Source organism: Rhincodon typus, chromosome 3 (assembly GCF_021869965.1).
Source record: "Rhincodon typus isolate 14 chromosome 3, sRhiTyp1.1, whole genome shotgun sequence".
Lineage (NCBI taxonomy): Eukaryota > Metazoa > Chordata > Chondrichthyes > Orectolobiformes > Rhincodontidae > Rhincodon > Rhincodon typus.
Genome location: NC_063334.1, coordinates 94828903 through 94848176, shown reverse-complemented (window position 1 = coordinate 94848176; position 19274 = coordinate 94828903). Strand labels below are relative to the sequence as shown.

Here is a 19274-nt window from a genome sequence, read left to right as displayed (position 1 = left end):
TAAATGGATTTTTAATCAGTAAGGGAATTGAGGGTTATAGAAAAGGCAGGAAAGTGGATTTGAGATCAACCTTGATTACAGTGAATGGTGGAGTAACTCGATGGACGTGAATAGCTGAATTTTATTCCTATGTTTTATAGTCTGATTTATCTGCTGCACTTCCCTCTTTATGAAAAATGTGTAGTTACTCCCTCCAGAATTAATGTTTATCTCAATCTTGCAGACACCTTTTTCTTCTTAGTTCTTAACACCTAGTTCAGCACTTTGATTATCTTTGCAGGAATCTGGAGGACAAAAGGTGCAATGATGGCACTGATGCTAAGAACAAATTGCTTTGCAGATCATATTCACACATTTCTTTATGTTTTTTCGGTTTCCAATACTGTTTCTATGCGTCTGTTTGTAAACGAGTGGAATCTCCTTTCTAGATTTATATTCTAAAGGTGATAACATGTAACTTTGGTTCTCTTTGATAGAAACTTTATGCAAAGCTGGAGTCTATTGGAAAGATTGAAAGTGAAAATCTGTTGACACTGACAGACAAGCTGGTCAAAGAAAATCTCCCAGCATCTGAAGCTGATGAAATCCTTAAATATGAGAAGAAGTTAGAAAAATGGGAAGAAGAACGTGCTGCACTGATTCAGAGAGAAAGGGAGATGAAGGAGAAGGCTCGCCAAGAGAAGGAAGCCAGACTAGCAGCAAAAGCCGCAACTTAAGCCTAGTTATGCTTCACCTTCTTTGCAAGTGATATCGACCTATTAATGAAATTGTGTCATAAATTGCAGAATGCGCATGTTGTTTCAGTCATTTTTCAAAGCTTTAAAGCAATATGAATAATTTGAGTCTTGCTGATCGATGAATTCAGTGTTGTAAATATGCACTTTTTCTCCTTAGCCACTTCAATCTGGACATCTGTATATGGATCATAATATTGTAATTTCACAGTAACTGTAAATCAATATCTAACTACAAAATTAAAATAAAAAAGCTAGTTATTTCCAGAAAACAATATTTTGTCAGCTATTCTATTAAAGGAGATGAATATTTTATAAAATCATTAGAAACAAATCTCAATGCCATTAGGAGAGTATAACTTTCAGAGGTTAGCGGTTGTGATAATTTCTCAAGTTGTTTGTAGGGCTGTAAAGTCCTCTGTATAAAATAGAATTCTGATGGAAATTTATGTAATTGGTAATAAGTTATGATCAGAAAATGATTCACAAAGTAATTTTATCCATATTCCATTTTAAAATATCAGTAATTGATGTATTTTTTTTGGTTACTGAGAGTTTAAAGATGGTAAAAAATCCCCCTTGTATTTGCACCTTTATCTTTGTTAAATCATGCTATATGACCAATTCAAGTCTGCTTCAGATCATCAAGACATCAATAAGCAAGTAAACTAACAAACGACAGTCATAAAATAAAAATGCTGGTGTTTAGTTGTTTATTACTGAACACTTCTAAATCATGACTTTTATTTGAAAATTTTTAGAAGTTATGGATGAAGCACACAATATAAAATTCTGTCTGCATTCATTTTATGTTCTTGCACTTAGCTTTGTGTCCAGTCACACTGATATATCACTTCTATCAATTTAAACGAACTAGTAAAACCACTTCTGTGATTTTTTTTTGCAAGACTGTAATGTTGCCGTTAAAGGTCATTGCATGTTTTCTTCAGGGAAATTAGAGCAGGAGTATGTAGGTTTTTTTTCAACTGAATGGCTCCTTTTTATGTTCAAATGAGAAATGAAGGTGGAAGGGGAAAGGCCTATAGTAGAGGATTCTAAGGTTGAGAAGAGTAAACTTGAAAATGAGATAAAACAAAAGTATTCATGCTAAACTGGGTTTTGAAAAACTTGACACTTGTGTTAAGGAAATAATCTGGATGGGTAAGGAATTTAATTGTTTTTTTTCCTCTAGGACAGAATGTATTCTTAAGAGACTTCAGTGGGAGTTTTCTTTTAGATTATTTATTCACAGGGTGTGAGATTCACTGGCCATGCCACCATTCCTTCCCCATTACCAATTTCCCAGAGGGCAGTTAAGAGTTAACCACATTGCTAGAGATACATGTAGGCCAGACTGAGTAAGGATGGTACTTTCCTTCCCTAAAGGACATTAGTGAATCAGAGGGGTTTTTCCCAATAATTGACAATGAATTCATGGTCATCATCATTCCAGATTTTCATTAAATTTAAATTTCATCATCTGCCATGACAGGATTTGAACCCGGATCATTACCTGGCCCTCTGGATTAACAGATCAGCCATAATACAATTAGGCTGTTGCCTCCCCTAGTCCAGTAGTGGTATTTCAGAGGATTGGGAGTTTTAAAAACTAACAAAAGACAAAAAAAATAGAAAATAAACTAAAGAGTAAACTTGAAAGTAATATCAAGGCGGTCAGCAAGAGCTTTTTTAAGAAGAGACATGCAAAAGTGAACTTAGGCCCCTTGGAGAAAGAGGCTGGGGATATAATAATGGGGAGTTAGGAAATGACAGAGAAGTTGAATAAATATGTTGCATCAGTCTTCACCTTAGTAATTTTGGGATGCTATTAGTGCCTTCTAATTATTAAAGACACAAAAGGAGCACAGGAAATAAATACCATAACTATCACTAGAGAAAAGGTGCTAGGAAAACCAATGGGGTTAAAGACTGATAAGTCCTCTGGATCTGATGGAATGCATAGTGGATGTATTGGTAGTAATCTTTCAGGAATCTTTAGATTCTGGAAAAGCCTCAGAGAATTGGAAAACTGCCAATGCAAAACATTTCTTTAAAAAGAGTCAACATGGTTTCATGAAGGGAAAATCATGCCTGACAAATTCTCTGGAATTATTTTTGGAGGTAATAATCAGGATTGATAAAGGGGAAGCAACTGATGTAATATATTTGGATTTTCAGAAGTCATTTGATAAGGTGTCACACATGAGGCTAATTACTAGGATAAGAGCCCGTGCTGTCGGAGGTAGTACATTGGCATGGATACAGGATAGACTAACTAGTAGAAAAGCATTTCAAGAGCACTTTCAAGAAGAAATCTCTAGTGGTGTGCCGCAGGAGCTGTGCTGGGTCACAATTATTTACAATATATATTAATGACTTGGGTGAGAAAAGTGAATGCATTATCACCAAGTTTTTAGATGACATCAAAATATGTGGGAAGGTAAATGGTAGGAATGACACAGTCTGCAGACCGTTATAAACAGGTTAAGTGAGTGGGCAGGAACTTGGCAGATGGAATATAATGTGGGAAAACGTGAGGTTATTCACTTTTGGCAGGAAGAATGGAAGAACTAAATATTATTTAAGTTGTGAAAAACTGCAGAAAGCTATAGAACAGAGAAATTTGGGAGTCCGTTTCCATGAATAAAAAAAAATTGTTTTATATTTTTGGAAAGAATTATATGGTAGTGTGAACTCCTGTTATGAAGCACTAAACTGCTGGTCCAAAAGCCTTGCTCATATTGCCTGTAATAATAGAACTAATTCAGAAAACATTTGGGAATTCATACAGGCTCCAATCTGCGTACATGAACCTCAAAACTACTTACAGTACTAAAATGGTATGCACATGACTTTCCTATTCCGTACAGAGGAGTAGGAAAATCAACTTGTGCATTGCAGTTTTGGTTCCCTTAATCTTTAAAATAACTTTTTTAAACTAAAAGTACTAAAATATTTTTGGCGCAAAAATAAAAGAGGAAAGGTGGCTCAGCCATAGTTTACAAAAGAAATTAGGGATAGTATTAGATATAAAGAGGAGGGATAAAATCGCTGAAGAAAGCATCAAGCCTGAAAATTGAGAGCATTTTAGAATTCAGCAAAGAAAACAAAATCAAGAGAGAGAAAAAAGAGAATGAAGAGAATAAAATTACAGGCAATATTGAAACTGACTGTAAAAGCCTCTAAATAAGTGAAGACCAAACATTTGTAAAGACAAATGTAGGTCCCTTACAGTCAGAAACTGGGGAAATTATAATGGGAAAGAAAGAAATGACAGATGAATTTAACATATACTTTGGTTCTGTCTTCACAAAAGAGGGCACTACCAACTTTCCAGAAATGTTAGGGAACCAAGGCTTGAATGAGAAGGAGGAATTGAAGGAAATCAGTATTAGTAAGTAAAGAGTGTTCGGGAATTAATGGTGTTAAAGTCTGACAAATCCCCAGGGATTTCTCCCCATTATCCATATATATTCTACATCGCTGAGTACTAAAAGAAGTGCCCCTGGAAATATTGGATGCATTGGTGCTCATCTTCTAAAATTCTATAGACCCTGAAGCAGTTCCTACAGATTGAAGGGTGACATATGTAAGACCACTATTTAAAAAGTGACGAAGAGAAAAACAGAAATACAGACCAGCTAGTCTAACATCAGTAGTGGGGAAAATGCTGGAGTCTATGATAACAGTACATTTGGAAAGCATTAACAAATTGGTCAAAGCCAGCATGGGTTTATAGAAGCAAATCATGATCCATAAATGGTGTTTCATCTGGTGTTTTTTGAGGATTTAACTGGTAGAATAGATAAGGGAGGACCAGTGGGTGTGATGAGTTTGGATTTTCAGAAGTCTTTTGATAAGGTCCTTCATAAGAGGTTAGTAGACAAAATTAAAGCACATGGGACACATGTCCCAATATATTGGCATGGGGTGAGAATTGGTTGACATACAGGAAATAGAGTTTCAGAATAAATCCGAGTGGCAGGTAGTGATCAGTGAGGTACTGCAAGGATCAGTCCTTGGGCCCTAGCTATTCACGATATATATAGATAACCTACACAAGAGAACCAATAGGTCAGATTGGGATGTCTGGTCAGCGTGGATGAGTTAGACCGAAGGGTCTGTTTCTATGCTATAAGACTCTATAACCAAATGCAATATTTACATGTTTGCTGTTGACAAAATTGTGCAGGGTTGTGAAGAGGAGACTTCAAGTGATTTAGACAAGTTGAGTGAATGGGCAAACAGTTGGCCGATGCTGTACAGTGTGGCTAAATGTGAAATTATACATTTCAGTGTGTAAAGCAGGAAGGAAGAGTATTATTTAAATGGTAATGTATTGGGAAAGGTAGTTTTGCTAAGGGATCTAGATGTCGTTGTACACCAGTCAATGAAAGTAGACAGGTGGGTGCACCAAACAACTAGAAAGACATATGCTTTATTGGCCCTGATTGCAAGAGGATTTAAGTTCAAAAGTAGGCATGTCTTAGTGCAGTTATATGGGGCTTTGATGGGATCACATCTGGAATATTGTATGCAGTTTTGTTTGCCCCACTTAATAAAGGATATAAATGCCATAGAGTGAATGCAGTGGAGGTGCACTAGGCTGATGCTCGGATGGCAGGGCTGACCTATGAGGAGAAATTTGTTTGGCTGGACCTTTATTCACTAGAGTTTAGAAACATGAGAGAGAATTTGAGGTAAACATATAAAATTCTAATAGGGCTGTACAGACTAGATGCAGGGAGGATGTTTTCCCTGCTTGATGAGTTTAGAACCAGGGAACACTCTTTCAGATCTTGGGACCGAGATGAGGAAATATCTCTTCGCTGAAAGGGTAGTGAATCTATGGAATTCTCTACAGAAGACTTGGGGGCCAGGTCACTGAATGTATTCAAGGAAGAATTTTTGTTTTTGATTTTAAAGGCATTCAGGGATAAGGGGAGAAAATGGGAATATAGCATTGAGATAGAGGATCAACTATAATCATATTGAATAGTGGAGCAGGCTCAAACTGATGAATGGGCTACTCCTGCTCATAGTTTCTATATTTCTATGTGACTTGCATGGTAATAATGCCTTTCGATGTGCAGCCTGAGGTACCTGTGATCACAAACCCCTTATCTTCCTGATTTAGGACATCACACTCTGACATTTGAGCTAATGATGATTGTTTCATTCTCAGCAAAGAAAAAATGATTTGTTCACCTTTGAACATAGAGACAGCAAAGTAAATAAAGAAACAATAAGATTTAAACAGTCAATGTTACAAGGAACACAGAAAAGACAGTGTAATGAAATACAACTCTGAAAGAGCTGGCAAGACTAGAGCATAAGAGAGGTGAGGGTTGAATAGAGTAATTTTATAGTACCATAACTATGCAGTCAGAAACATAAGTTGCATCTGCTGATGGCCTATGTTGCTACTATTCCAATTGGAAATTAATGTAATCATTTTAAACAAATTAAAGGGACTGGATATGATGGGCTGTATTAAGATTATTCAGACACTGAAATAAACGTATCAATAGCCTATGGAAATTCAATGTTTGTAAATGTAATTTACATGTTAGAAACATTTGATTACAATCTAATCTCAGCTCACTATTCATACTATCACTTCAGTCAGAGGATTGTGGATATTAGCCTCAGTTGAGGGACAATGAGCTAGGCCAACATTTAAGTGCCGTACAGAGAAAGTTCTGCATTATCAAATATGTTTATCAAATAAAATGCTAAACTAGGTTCCATATGCCTATTAAAATATTACATATATCTCTGTTCAAATAAAGAGATTCCCGTGCTGTGCTCACAAATTTCTTCCATCAACGAGCCCTGCCAATAACATAATTCGATTCCTTTGTTTCATTAACTGTTAACCAACCTTGCAAGTGCTAATTGCATTTATTTGCGCAACAGCAGTAACTACACTGAGTGCTTATGGAAATCTTGTGACTATGATGGAGAACTATATAGATGGAAGTTACTTTTGTCTTTAGCAAGAAGCTCTCAGAGACATATTAAGGGTGAAAGGTCAAGAAGCTGGGGGCAGATTTACCTGGTTGTTCAGCTTTGCATTCAAATAGCATTTAGCAATGTATCTTTTAGTTGTTAATGGGGAAGGGGGTGAAGCCTATTGATCATATTGATCAACCACCCGTAATAAACCTGAACACATCATCCTTTCTGCTGAAGCCAATGAAGTGGAAAATCATACCGGGTGTATAATGTTTCTATGCTTTCTTTCTTAATGCCTTAATTATTCCCTACAGCAACACATTCCTGACTATGATGACTTAATAAAGACACTTTCCTAATCACTTTCTTGGTCTTAACTTTCAATTGATGACTGCTGGTGACTTAATCCCCAGCCAAAAGAAACAATCTTTCCCATTACTTCATAATTAAAAAAAAAATATGTAATATATTTAATTTCTTCTTGATCTTTTCTGTTCCAGTGTCCATAGTCACATTAGTCAAATTTATGATATGTCATACTGGTGAATCTTCACAAGTATGTTATGGCTTTAATGATCTTTCTGTAAATGGAGTAACTGTACATTGTTCTTTAACTCTGGCATAACCAATGCTATGTACAGATTCAACATTATTTATTTATATTTGTTCCCTGCCCACATTTCTAAAACCCAGAATTGTACTTATCTTTTTGATGTCTTCAAAGACCCAACTTTGCCCTTGCCAGCCATTTTATGTTTGAATTCCTAGGCCTTCTTGTTGATTTGCTTCCTTCAATGTCTTTTTATTAAACATATGCATCTGCTCCTAATTACATTCCCCATCAGGTATGATTTTACATTTATACACATTAAAATATACCTGCCATTCAACTGTCAATATTGCTAACCTGCTATACAGTCCTGAGGTATCTTGTAGTCTTCACCGTTGGTCAAAAGCCCAGTTTTTTCAGTTTATTTTGCAAATGCACTACCCCATCAGACTGTTCTGTAGATGTTACCTCCCATTCAGTATCTTGTGCAATAGGCACTTTTTTAATATATGATCCTAGTTAGACCATAACCTCACCTATTATCTGTATAGCTATGATCCCAGCAGCCAGTAGTATTGGACAAGACAGATCTCAGAATGACAAACCTGGTTTGATTAATCGTAAGTTTTATTTTTGCAGCTAGATTACCATACTGGCCAGTCACTAAATACATTCACACAAGCCCGCTAATGTTCTTTTAACAAACAAATACAAGTTTGTCACACAAAAGAAACCACATTCACCAGATGTGATTCTCTCCATTACTGTCTCTCACCCAACAGATGCAGACACCAGCCACTTCACTGATTCTTTTTTCCTAACTAAACTTTAAAAAAAACCTTATCTACTTAAACTGTTAAAAAAGCATTTAAAGACTTTCCAACTCTAAAAGCCTGAACCTGTAGAGTCATAGAGATGTACAGCATGGAAACAGACCCTTTGGTCCAGCTCATCCATGCCGACCAGATATCCTGCAATAATCTAGTCCCATTTGCCAGCATTTGGCCTATATCCCTCTAAATCTTTCCCATTCATATACCCATCCAGATGCCTTTTAAATGTTGTAATTATACCAGCCTTCACCACTTCCTCTGGCAGCTCATTCCATACATGCACCATCCTCTGCTTGAAAAGTTTGCCCATTAGGTCCCTTTTATATCTTTTCCCTCTCATCTTTAACCTATGCCCTCTAGTTTTGGACTCCCCTATCCTGGGGAAAAGTCCTTGGCTATTCACCCTATCCATGCCCCTCACGATTTTGAAAACCTCTATATGGTCACCCCTCAGCCTCCGACGCTCCAGAGAAAATGCCCTCAGCCTATCCAGCCTCTCCCTATGGCTCAAATCCTCCAACCCTGGTAACATCCTTACAAATATTTTCTGAATCCTTTCAAGTTTAACAACATCTGTCTTATAGGAAGGAAATCATAATTGAATGTAGTATTCCAAAAGTGGCCTAACTAATGGCCTATACAGCCACAACACGACCTCCCAACTCCTGTACTCAACGCACTTCCCCTAAACTTTCCCTCTGCTGCATTTCAAAAAGAATTCATGAAATGGGGAGCTGCATTGGTTGCCCATCCTTAGTTGCCCTGAGAAAGTGTTGGCGAGCTGTCTTCTGTGTGGGTTTCCTCCGGGTGCTCTGGTTTCCTCCCACAGTCCAAAGATGTGCAGGTTAGGTGGATTGACCATGCTAAATTGCCCCATAATGTCTAGGATGGGAAATGCAGGGATAGGGTAGGGGATGGGTCTGGGTAGGATGCTCTTCGGAGAGTTGGTGTTGACTTGACAGACCGAATTTTGACCCAATGAGCTAAAGGAGTGGTGATACATTTGCAAGTTAGGATTTTACACTTGTATAAACAAATTAACAATATAAACAAATATCCTTAACACTTGGGGGTCCTTCAGCCAGCAGATCCCTGACATACACTGGTTTAAAGTTATGATTTCAGAAAGACTGATCTAGTTAATTTGTAAATCCTTTCAAAAATAGATCAATAACTGATATGCCACTACTTTGAAATTTTTTTTTTTTCTGAAGAAGGGTCTAGACCCGAAACGTCAGCATTCCTGCTCCTCTGATGTTGCTTGGCCTGCTGTGTTCACCCAGTTCTACACCTTGTTATCTAAGATTTTTCAGTTAAACTTTTCCTGAGTAAGTAAGTCAGAATTGCCTTAGGTTGCTGATTTCTGATTCTAGAGTTTTCAGGGGATCCTATGGCACAAGGAATTGCTTGTTTGAAGTTTAAGCTTCCTGGGCAATTCTCATGGAATAATTATGCCGGGACTTGTAAAGGGTCATGATACATATTCTGGATTATACTTTCTGTCTCCAACTGTCCATCCTGGAAGATCTGGACCCTAATGTTTTGTATACAGAAAACATTTCCGGTTTTGTGAACAGTAATGCTCTTTTGTTACTTTTCTATGCATTGTTCAGCTTCTAAGGCCTTGAGCTCAGGATTCTCCTCTCCAAATTTCTCAATCTTGCTCTCCTCCCTTATGATCATCTTTAAAATCCATCTGTTTGTCCAAACCTTTAATCACCTTCGTAAATGTCTCTTTATGTCACTCAGTGCCAAATGTATTCTAACACCATGGTGAAGCAACTTGAGCTGTTTTATGAACATAAAGGTGCTACAAAAATGGAAGAGGTCATTAATATATCCTTTCAGAAAGAAGAGTTTCACAATAACATATTTACAGTATTGTGCAATAGTTTAGAAGTGAAGCCAACCCCTTTGCACAACTGATTCCTTTGTTAAACAACTATATATTAAAGGCATAGAGAATCATATTTTGTGAGGAGTTTGATCTGATTCCTGTAGTCTTGACTGAGTTATGGCAGCCTCATGATTTGTGATATATTTCATGTATTTCTTTCCTAGCTATGTAGTGTTTTTTATTTAAAAATAGAGTATAGTCATCATTTGAATTCTTCTTTTCACTTAAGTGGTATTTATGTGTTATAGATGGAGAACATAATATCCACCTTCATGTCAAAAATGGTACCTGCGTCTGTCATGGCTTTATTTTTGCACAAATTCAAACTTTGGAGCCGAGTGAGTAAATTGCCCCATTTTCTCTCCAGCTCAATAACATGGAGGTTAAATATTATGCTTTACCACCATCTTTGTTCAGATGATCTAATTCAACATAGACCAAGGGTCAAAACTGATTGATTCAGGCTCAGTACAAAGACACGGTGGATGTGTTCACCAAATAATCAGGACAGATGGGATGGCAATCAGGTGGATGGCTTGTCTTGAATGGTGTCAAGCTTCTTGAGCATTGTTGGAGCTGTACTCACCTAGATAAGCAGGAAGTATTCAACTGTTATGGACCAGACCAGACTCACTCAAAATATTTTAAAAAAGTAGCCTAGACCCTAACATTTTCTTCTTTTAAAAGCAAGTGTAAAGTGGCTGTTCCAGATGCAATGTAACTGGTCAAACTACTGGGTTACACAAAACACAGTTCATTTAAACACTGCAGTTAAAATACAACCAAAGAAGGAGGAATTTAGAATAACTTAACTCCATTTGAAAACCTAACAGAATAATAGATACAATAATTATTACGGATTAACTGTTCTGATGTATTAACATCCCCTAAACAGACCCCTTGGAAGAAAGGAAAATTCAGACTCAGATTCTTACATGCAGTTCTCCAATCCAGGAGGAGAAAACATCAAGAGAAAATTCAGAGACATGAGCAGCCAGGAGATGCTTCACTGAAGCTTCAAACTCTGTTGAGACCCCAGTGACTTCTGATGCTACTGAAAAAAACAAAATCCAGAAGTCCTGATCTGAGAGACCTAGCCACTCCCCATTGAGGCTGTTAAACAAAAACCCAAGGCCTCCCAAGCTGTTTTCCTAGATTGCTTGTCACCTCTGCCTTACAGCCTATTTTCAAAGAAACCAGGACAAAATAACCTCTTAAAAACTAAAGCAATGTCATCCCTCCCCGCTTAAAAAATGAACCATCAATATACAAATGGCTTCATTTTTAAAAATCCTTAGTCTCACTTTATTAGTACACTACAATGCGTATACATTACATTTATCCTAAACATGCAAACATTCACTACTACAATTTATTTCAGTCCGTTTACTCCCGTCACCGAACTCCTCCGTCTTTCTTCAAAGTCGTGACAACTCGTCACCAATTCTGTTCTCTCATCCTGCCACATGTATAATTTTCAAATTGAATGGCTACCACAATAAGCTCCATCTAAACAAACTGGATTTTTTGTCCTTAAATTTCTCCAAAAACTTTAATGAGTTATGATTAGTATATACAATTACCTCAGACACATTACTGGCAATATAAAAGTTGAAATGTTGTAATGCCAACACCAAGCTCAAAGTTTTCTTAGTTGTGGAAAATTTCTGTTGGCAAGTATTCAATTTTCTGGAAAAATATCCAATGGGTGTTTCTACCTTCTTATCATCTTCTTGTAAGAATACAGCAGCGACACCCACATTATTCACATCGATAGCCACTTTGAATGGCTTTGCATAATTAGGTGTGGCTAGCATTGGGGCAATAGTTAACACAGCTTTCAGGCTGTAAGATGTCTTCTGACAGTGCTCCATCCATTGAAATTGTCTGCACTTCTTCAATAAGTCAGTCAGTGGAGAAACCACACTGCTAAAATTTAGTATGAACTTCCAATAAAACCCATTCAATTTCAGCAATTGTAGTACTGCCCTCTGTGTAGATGGTATGGGTATCTCCCCAGTAACCTTTGATTTCACATTCCATGGTGCCATCTGTCCATGTACAATAATGTGGCCCACGAATGTGACTTGTGCTTTTGCAAACTTACTCTTAGCCAGGTTGATCACCAAGCCCGCATCCCAAAGTTGATCGAACAATTCCGATGGATACTGAAAATGTTCCTTCCAGATCTGACTAAAAATCACCAGGTCATCAATGTACACCACACAATTGGATAATCCAGAAATGACTTTATTGGTTAGTCTTTGAAATATGGCTGGCTCATTTTTCATACCAAATTGCATGACTTTAAATTGGAATAGTCCATTCAGTATCACAAAAGCCAAAATTTCCTTTGGTCTTTCAGATAATGGTATCTGCCAGTATCCTCTGATTAAGTCCAACTTAGAAATATAAGTTGCTTGTCCCACCCTCTCAAAGCAGTCTTCCAAACATGGAATAGGATATGAATCAGACTTTGTAACTGCATTGACTTTGCAATAGTCAACACGTAATCATTGGGTACCATCTGATTTTGGTGCCATGAATATGGGTGAGCTCCAGCCACTGCAACTCACTTCGATTACGCTGTCTTTGAGCATGCATTTAAGATCTTTTTGAACCTGTGCCAACATTAGAGGGTTAAGTCCATAAGGATGTTGCTTAATTGGAACTGCATTTCCTATATCTACATCATGCATGATTAGATTAGTACTTCCCAGCTTATCCCCATTTCTCCCCATGTGATAGTAATAATTCTTTCAGGTCATTTCAATTTTCCTCTGGAAGGTAAATCAATAATTTATCCCAATTTTTTGAGAACTTCTTCATTGTACAATTTAATTTGAGGAATATCCAATTCAGAATCCTCTGAACTTAATTCCTCACTCTGTGTTGTAACTAGTAACATATTCTCCTTTTATTTTCCTTCCCTAAAAAAAAACCTCGAGCATATTCACATGATACACTCAATGTGATTTCTTTCTGTCTGGCGTTCTTATCAAATAATTCACCTCACTCAATCTCCTTTTGATTTGATAACATCCACTAAACTTTGCTTTTAAATGTTCACCTACCACTGGAAGTAACACTAACACTATCCCCAAGGACAAATTTTTGATTTCTTGTCTGCTTCCTGTTTTACCACATGCTGTGCTACTTTTAAATGCTGTCTAGCCAACTCACCCACTCTTTTTAATCTCCCCCTAAAATTTGACACATAGTCCAAATATATGGTCTCAGAACTCTGACTCACCAATTTCTCCTTAATTTTCAGTAGTCGTCTCACCTCATGCCCAATAACTAATTCAAATGAACTGAATTTGGTAGATTCATTTGGTGCATCCCTAATTGCAAAGAGTACAAATGAAATCCCTTTATCCAATCTTCTAGATAGTCTTGATAAGCCCTCAACATGGTCTTTAAATTTTGCTGCCACCGTTCTACAGATCCCTGCAATTCTGGATGGCACGCGTGGGTTTGGATTACTTTAATCCTAAACTATCCATAACACCCTTGAATAACTTTGATGTAAAATTTGACCCATGATCTGATTGCATGTCTCTGTGGGTAGTCCATAGCTAATGAAAATTTTGATTTTCTCCTCTATAATCATTTAGCTGTGATATTGCATAATGGAATGCGTCTGGAAATCTAATGGATACATCCAGTACAGTCAACAAATACTGATTCCTACTTTTCGTTTTAGTTAGGGGCCTTACATGATCAGTTAAGACCCTTGTAAAAGGTTCCTCAAATGCAGAAATGGGTATTAAAGGTACTGGTTTTATCGCTGCCTGAGGTTTTTCAATTACTTGTCATGTATGACATGTCCGGCAAAATTCAACTATGTCCTTATGTGGTCCAGGCCAGTAAAAATGTTTTTGTATTTTAGCTTGAGATTTCTTACTCCCAAATGACTTCCTACTGGTAATTCACATGTGATCTGCACAAGTCCTTTCTGAAACCCACTGGTAATACACCTTGATGAACTTCTGCCAATTTCCCATCTGCCTAAATATGTAATAGTCTCCATTTCCTCATCAAGATGTCATTTTTAAGGTAGTAACTTTCGGGAATACACTCAGGCTCTTCTGTGTATGCTTCAGTTTTTCATCTTTCTGTTGTAACTCAGTTAATTTCTCTTAACTAAAAATATCCACTTGGTTCTCCACCTGTTCTTTTTTCTCAACCATTTGATCAAACATGGTCTCTGATAATTGTACTTCAACTTCCTTATCTGTACTCTTTGATATCTCCTTCTGCTTCAACCTGTGGCTTTGTGACCTTGTTATCACACAATTTTAAAAAATCCCAGGATATACTTCCTGTAATACCACTGTTGTCTAATTTTCCACAGGCTTTTCAACCACAGCAGGCAGTACTCCCACCTGTGATCCAGCTATAACATTACCAATGACAAATTATATTCCTGGAGCCAAGAGTTCCTGCAGTACTCCTGCCACCACTTCTCCACTTTTCACTGGACACTCCAACCTGACTTTATCTAATGGAGCACTTCTCGGTCTCACCATGAATTCTGCATATTACCACTTTTTATGGCAATACTCCTGAATTACATATCTCTTCATGTCTCAACATCAAAGATTGACATGCTCCTGTATCTTTTAAAATTGTAATTCCTTTACCTGCTCCTCCTGGCATATGCAAGTAAATCTTACCCTCGCAAGTAAGTGGTTTAAGGAGATCTGGCACTTTCTTCACAACCAATCCCTGACCCGGTTGTACATTCCGGTGCAGCATTATAGCTTCCACTGTGCTTTCCTTTACCACTTCAACAAAATTCACTGGCTTATCCTGTTTTCCCCTACCCATCATCCCACTGCTTTTTCCAAACCACCAACACTGTGACTTCGTGGGGCCTAATTTATTACAGTGAAAACGCCTGAGTTTCTTTACTTCTCTTTCTCCCTCATGGGTTTCCATTTTTTATTATCTTTAATGAGATTTCCTTTTCCCTTTCTGTTAGTGGATTTCTCTTTTCCCCAATTTCTATAACTCACAGACTGAAATTGATGTCAGAAGACAAACTTTGATTTATGAACCAACTCATAATCATTTCAGCTGCTAATCTTGCAGTTTTAACTCTCTGCTCTTCCACATGAGTTCTCATTAGTTCAGGAAGTGAATTTCTGAACTCCTCCAAAATAACCGTTTCTCTAGGGGTGTCATTTGTTTGATCTATTTTTGATGCTCTGATTCACCTACCAAAATAACATTGTTTGATCCTTTCAAACTCTATATATGTTTGACCATCCTTCGATTTCTGAAATGTTGTCTGTAGGCTTCTGGCAATGGTTCATATGCACTTAAGATGGCTTTCTTCACCTCAATATACTCCCCAGATACCCCCTGTGATAGAGATGCAAATACCTAACCTGCCATACCGACCAACTCTGTTTGGATCAACAGTACCCACATGGTCACTGGCCACCTCATTTGTTTAGCCACTTTCTCAAATGAAATGAAAGAGTCTTCTACATCCTTCTTGTTGAATTTAGGCAATCATTAGACATATTTAAACAGATCCATACCGAGTCTTTGGCTATGAAAGGTGTGCTCATCATCGTTATCCTCCTCACTAAGCCTACCTTCCACCTTCATCTGCACCCTTTTAAGTCGACTTTCCTCTTTAATCGCCAACTTTTGAAGTTCAAACTCTCTCTCTTTCTGCTCTTCTTCTGCCAGGGCCTTCCTCTCCTTTTCTTTTTCATCTGCTTTTAATCGTAATTCAAACTGGTTCATTTCCTTCTCTTTTTGTTCTGCGGCTATTCTTTCTTTTTCTTTTTGCCCTTGCCCTTACCTCTAATTCAAACTGTTTCATTTGCAGTTGAAGTTTAGCCATTTCCAATAAATCCGATGGCATTCTGGGTAACTGCAAATGTTGCATGATTGCTGTAATTATTGCCCCTTTTCTCTCAGACGTGGTCAAACCCAACTCCAACTCGTTTGCCAAGTCAGAAAGCTTTGGCTTGCTCACTTTCTGTAAAACTCCTGAAATGACTTCTTCAATGCCCAGAAAACTCCTGGTGACGGAAAGAGCCATTACTAGACAAGGCATATCCTGTTTAAACTGGCTGAATTCAGCATCCGAAATAAAAGACACCAGCAATTACCACTCGTAGCCATTGAGTCCAACAATCCTAAACTCAACCTAGAATTAAGGATTTTGATCCTGGAGGAGGCCCCAATTTGTTATGGACCAGACCAGACCCCCTCAAAATAATTTAGGAAGTTAGCCTAAACCCTAACATTTTCTTATTTTAAAGGCAAATGTAAACTGCCTGTTCCAAATCCAATGAGATGGTCAAACTACTCGATGTTATGCAAAACACAGTTTATTTAAACACATAGTTTAAATACCAGCAAAGAAAGAGGAATTTAGAATAACTTAACTCTTTTGAAAAACTTAACAGAATAATAGATACAGTAACTATTACTGATTAACTGTTTCAATATAGTAACATCCTATAAACACATCCCTTGGCAAAAAGGAAAATTTAGACACAGGTTCTCAGATGCAGTTCTCCAATCCAGGAGGTAAAAAACATCAAAAGAAAATTCAGTGACATGAGCAGCGAGAAGACATTCGCTGAAGCTTATAACTCTGTTGAGACCCCAATAGCTTCAGATGCTGCTAAAAAACCAAAATCCAGAAATCCTGGGAGAGCTGGCCACACCCATTCAGGCTGGTAAACAAAACCCAAGGCCTTCAAAGCTGTTTACATTATCCCAGACTGTTTGGCACCTCTGCCTTACAATCTTTTTTCAAAGAAAAACCAGAACAACATAATCTCTTAAAAGCTACATTATCATCACATCATCATACTCTTGGCTTATATCTTGTGGACAGATGTTAGGGAGTCATGTGGTGATTTATTTGCCTCAATGTCCATGACCTGACTTGTTCTTGTAGCCACAATTCTGATTCCAATAAATGCTAGATGTTTGTGAGATTTAGGCTGGATTCAAAATTCTGTTTTGCTCAGACAAGCCAAAATGCATGAGAGTGGAATTTGGATTATTTGTGTTTCATTTATCTGCCTGTCCAACCGTCAACCAGAATTCTCATGGACAAGACTGAGATGTTAGGTTAGTCTGCAGCCTGTCCACATTTGTTACTTGGAAACCATGTCCTTTTTTTGTTAAACAATAACCATAGTTTTGGATTTTCATTTCTCATCATTACTAGGGTATTGCTATTTTTAAACAAAAAGTGAATCAGTGATCTCCTGAATACCCCACCATCCCCCCATTATCCAGCAAGGGGATTTCCTCCAATGTAGCAAAATGACAGCATTTCTACCGTCTGACCACATTGCCACACTGACAACTGAAACTGGAACATGTTTGAAGAAATTTTTTTAAAATAGTATCAAATGGCCACTTTAAATTCACCGTTTACAATTGTAAAATACATAAAAAAGAAAAACGCTAATGAATGGGGTGGCACAGTGTTCAGCATAGTACTCCAGCACAAGGTATTCAGGTTCAATTCCAGCCTTGGGTGACTTGTGTGGAGTTAGCACATTCTCCCCATGTCTGCGTTGGTTTCCTCCCACCAAAGATGTGCAGGTTAGATGCATTATGTATGGGAAATGCAGAATTATAGGGAAGGCGTGGGTTTGGGTGGGATGCTCTTTAAGGGTTAGTATGGGCCCGATGGACTGAATGGCCTGCTTCCACACTGTAGGGATTCTATGATTCTATGACAGTCCTTGATTCTAAAAAGTACTCAGAGGGTCACATATAGGGAAGTGAAAATTGAAGTTGAATATATGTCTCATGAGTAAACTTTTAACGTTGGGCATTAGAGCAGGCTAGGAAAACATTAGTTGCTGAGACTGCGGGATTGGCAAGCAATTCCAACCCGCACAGTTAATGACATTGTTCAAATTAAAACATTAAAAACATTTCCCTAGGCTATTCCATACATGATAGGTTCGCCAGTCACTTCAATAGATGTGTTCAATAAAAAGATCAACTGTTCTCCGACATAGAATACTTTTAAAACTTGGGAAAACAGTGATAAACAGTGAAAATTCAACTCTTTGAGTAACACTAAGGGAGTCAGCCATACAACAGTGAGAACGAGACTTGTGTTAATCTTGTGCCTGACTCTCCCATAATTCCTCAAAGGAAAATGGATATTTTAAAAGAATAATTCAAATTTTATTCAAATCAACTTATGCTACTTGCAACTTCATTAATACTACTGCAGAAAGAAAACAAAATATGAAGATGTTGCTAAAAAAAAGTATCAGAGGTGATAAGTTTCCATTGTGTAATCTCTAGAGACATGCTTTTTTAAAATGAAAGAATTATGCTTGTGAAAATAAGGAGTGACTTTGCAGTCCGTCAGTAGAACCAAATTAGGATTTGTATCTTCCCAATCTCTTTACTGCAGTTTACAAATTTTAGAGAAGTTTGATGCTAACTTGAGAAACTCAGGTTTTTGCACAGTTTTAAAAAATCTAACAAATGGTTTGCATTTATCTAAATAACATTTTTTACAAATAATTTGGCAGGAGACAAGTTGAAAAATAATGGAAAGAACTTGCTTTAGCAAAGTAATTTATATCTCCCTAGGACATCACAATGCATTCATGGGCAGTTTTATGCTAATTTTATCTGAATTCTTTATAAATGAATGAGCGTGTCTGTTACCCTATTCAGAATGAAAAATACAGATAAATAAATTTCAGCATATTTCCCATTGATGAAGATGTATTTAAATTGGAAATTATTCACCAACTTTCAGTAGTGAATAGATTTTTAAAGCAAATAGTGTGTCATTAATTGAAAATTATGTCTGCATGGAAATTAATCAATGTTTTAAATCAATGCATTTCTATTTTGAGGCAACTTTACTGGAAACCATTGTGGATTTTTACATATCTGTAAGATGACACTACATTATTTACAATGATAGGTTTTAGACAGACATGTCACGCTAATACTCCTTCTCAATATGAGAATACAAGTTAGGAGCAGGAGTCAGCCTTTCAGCTCCCAATCTTTTTTGTAGCTTTTGCAAAATTTCACTGACACCTTTGCGCTATAGCAAGCTTGTCAATTCTAACCAGTTTGTGGTACAACATTATTTTAAAGTATTTCTCTTAAACACAATCATACATTGAAAGGATCAACAATTGTTTTTGTTTTGAACATAGATCGTCTTTCACAGTTAAATCAGTCAATAGCAGATCGATGTGAGACTAATTGCAAGGAGAGGAATAAAACCTTGTTATTCTGTTTCTGACAGTACTGAACCATACAAATTA

General features: G+C 37.2%; 1 protein-coding gene across 1 annotated transcript in view; it reads left to right on the top strand.

The window, feature by feature from the left end:
• Positions 1–1009, top strand: part of mrps27 (mitochondrial ribosomal protein S27) — an 81946-nt gene extending 80937 nt beyond the window's left edge. The window contains exon 11 of the mRNA XM_048595145.1: positions 477–1009. Within this exon, the coding sequence (XP_048451102.1) occupies positions 477–716 (240 nt within the window). The 3' untranslated portion in view covers positions 717–1009. The remainder of the gene's footprint in view (positions 1–476) is intronic.
• The last annotated feature ends 18265 nt before the right edge of the window (positions 1010–19274 follow it).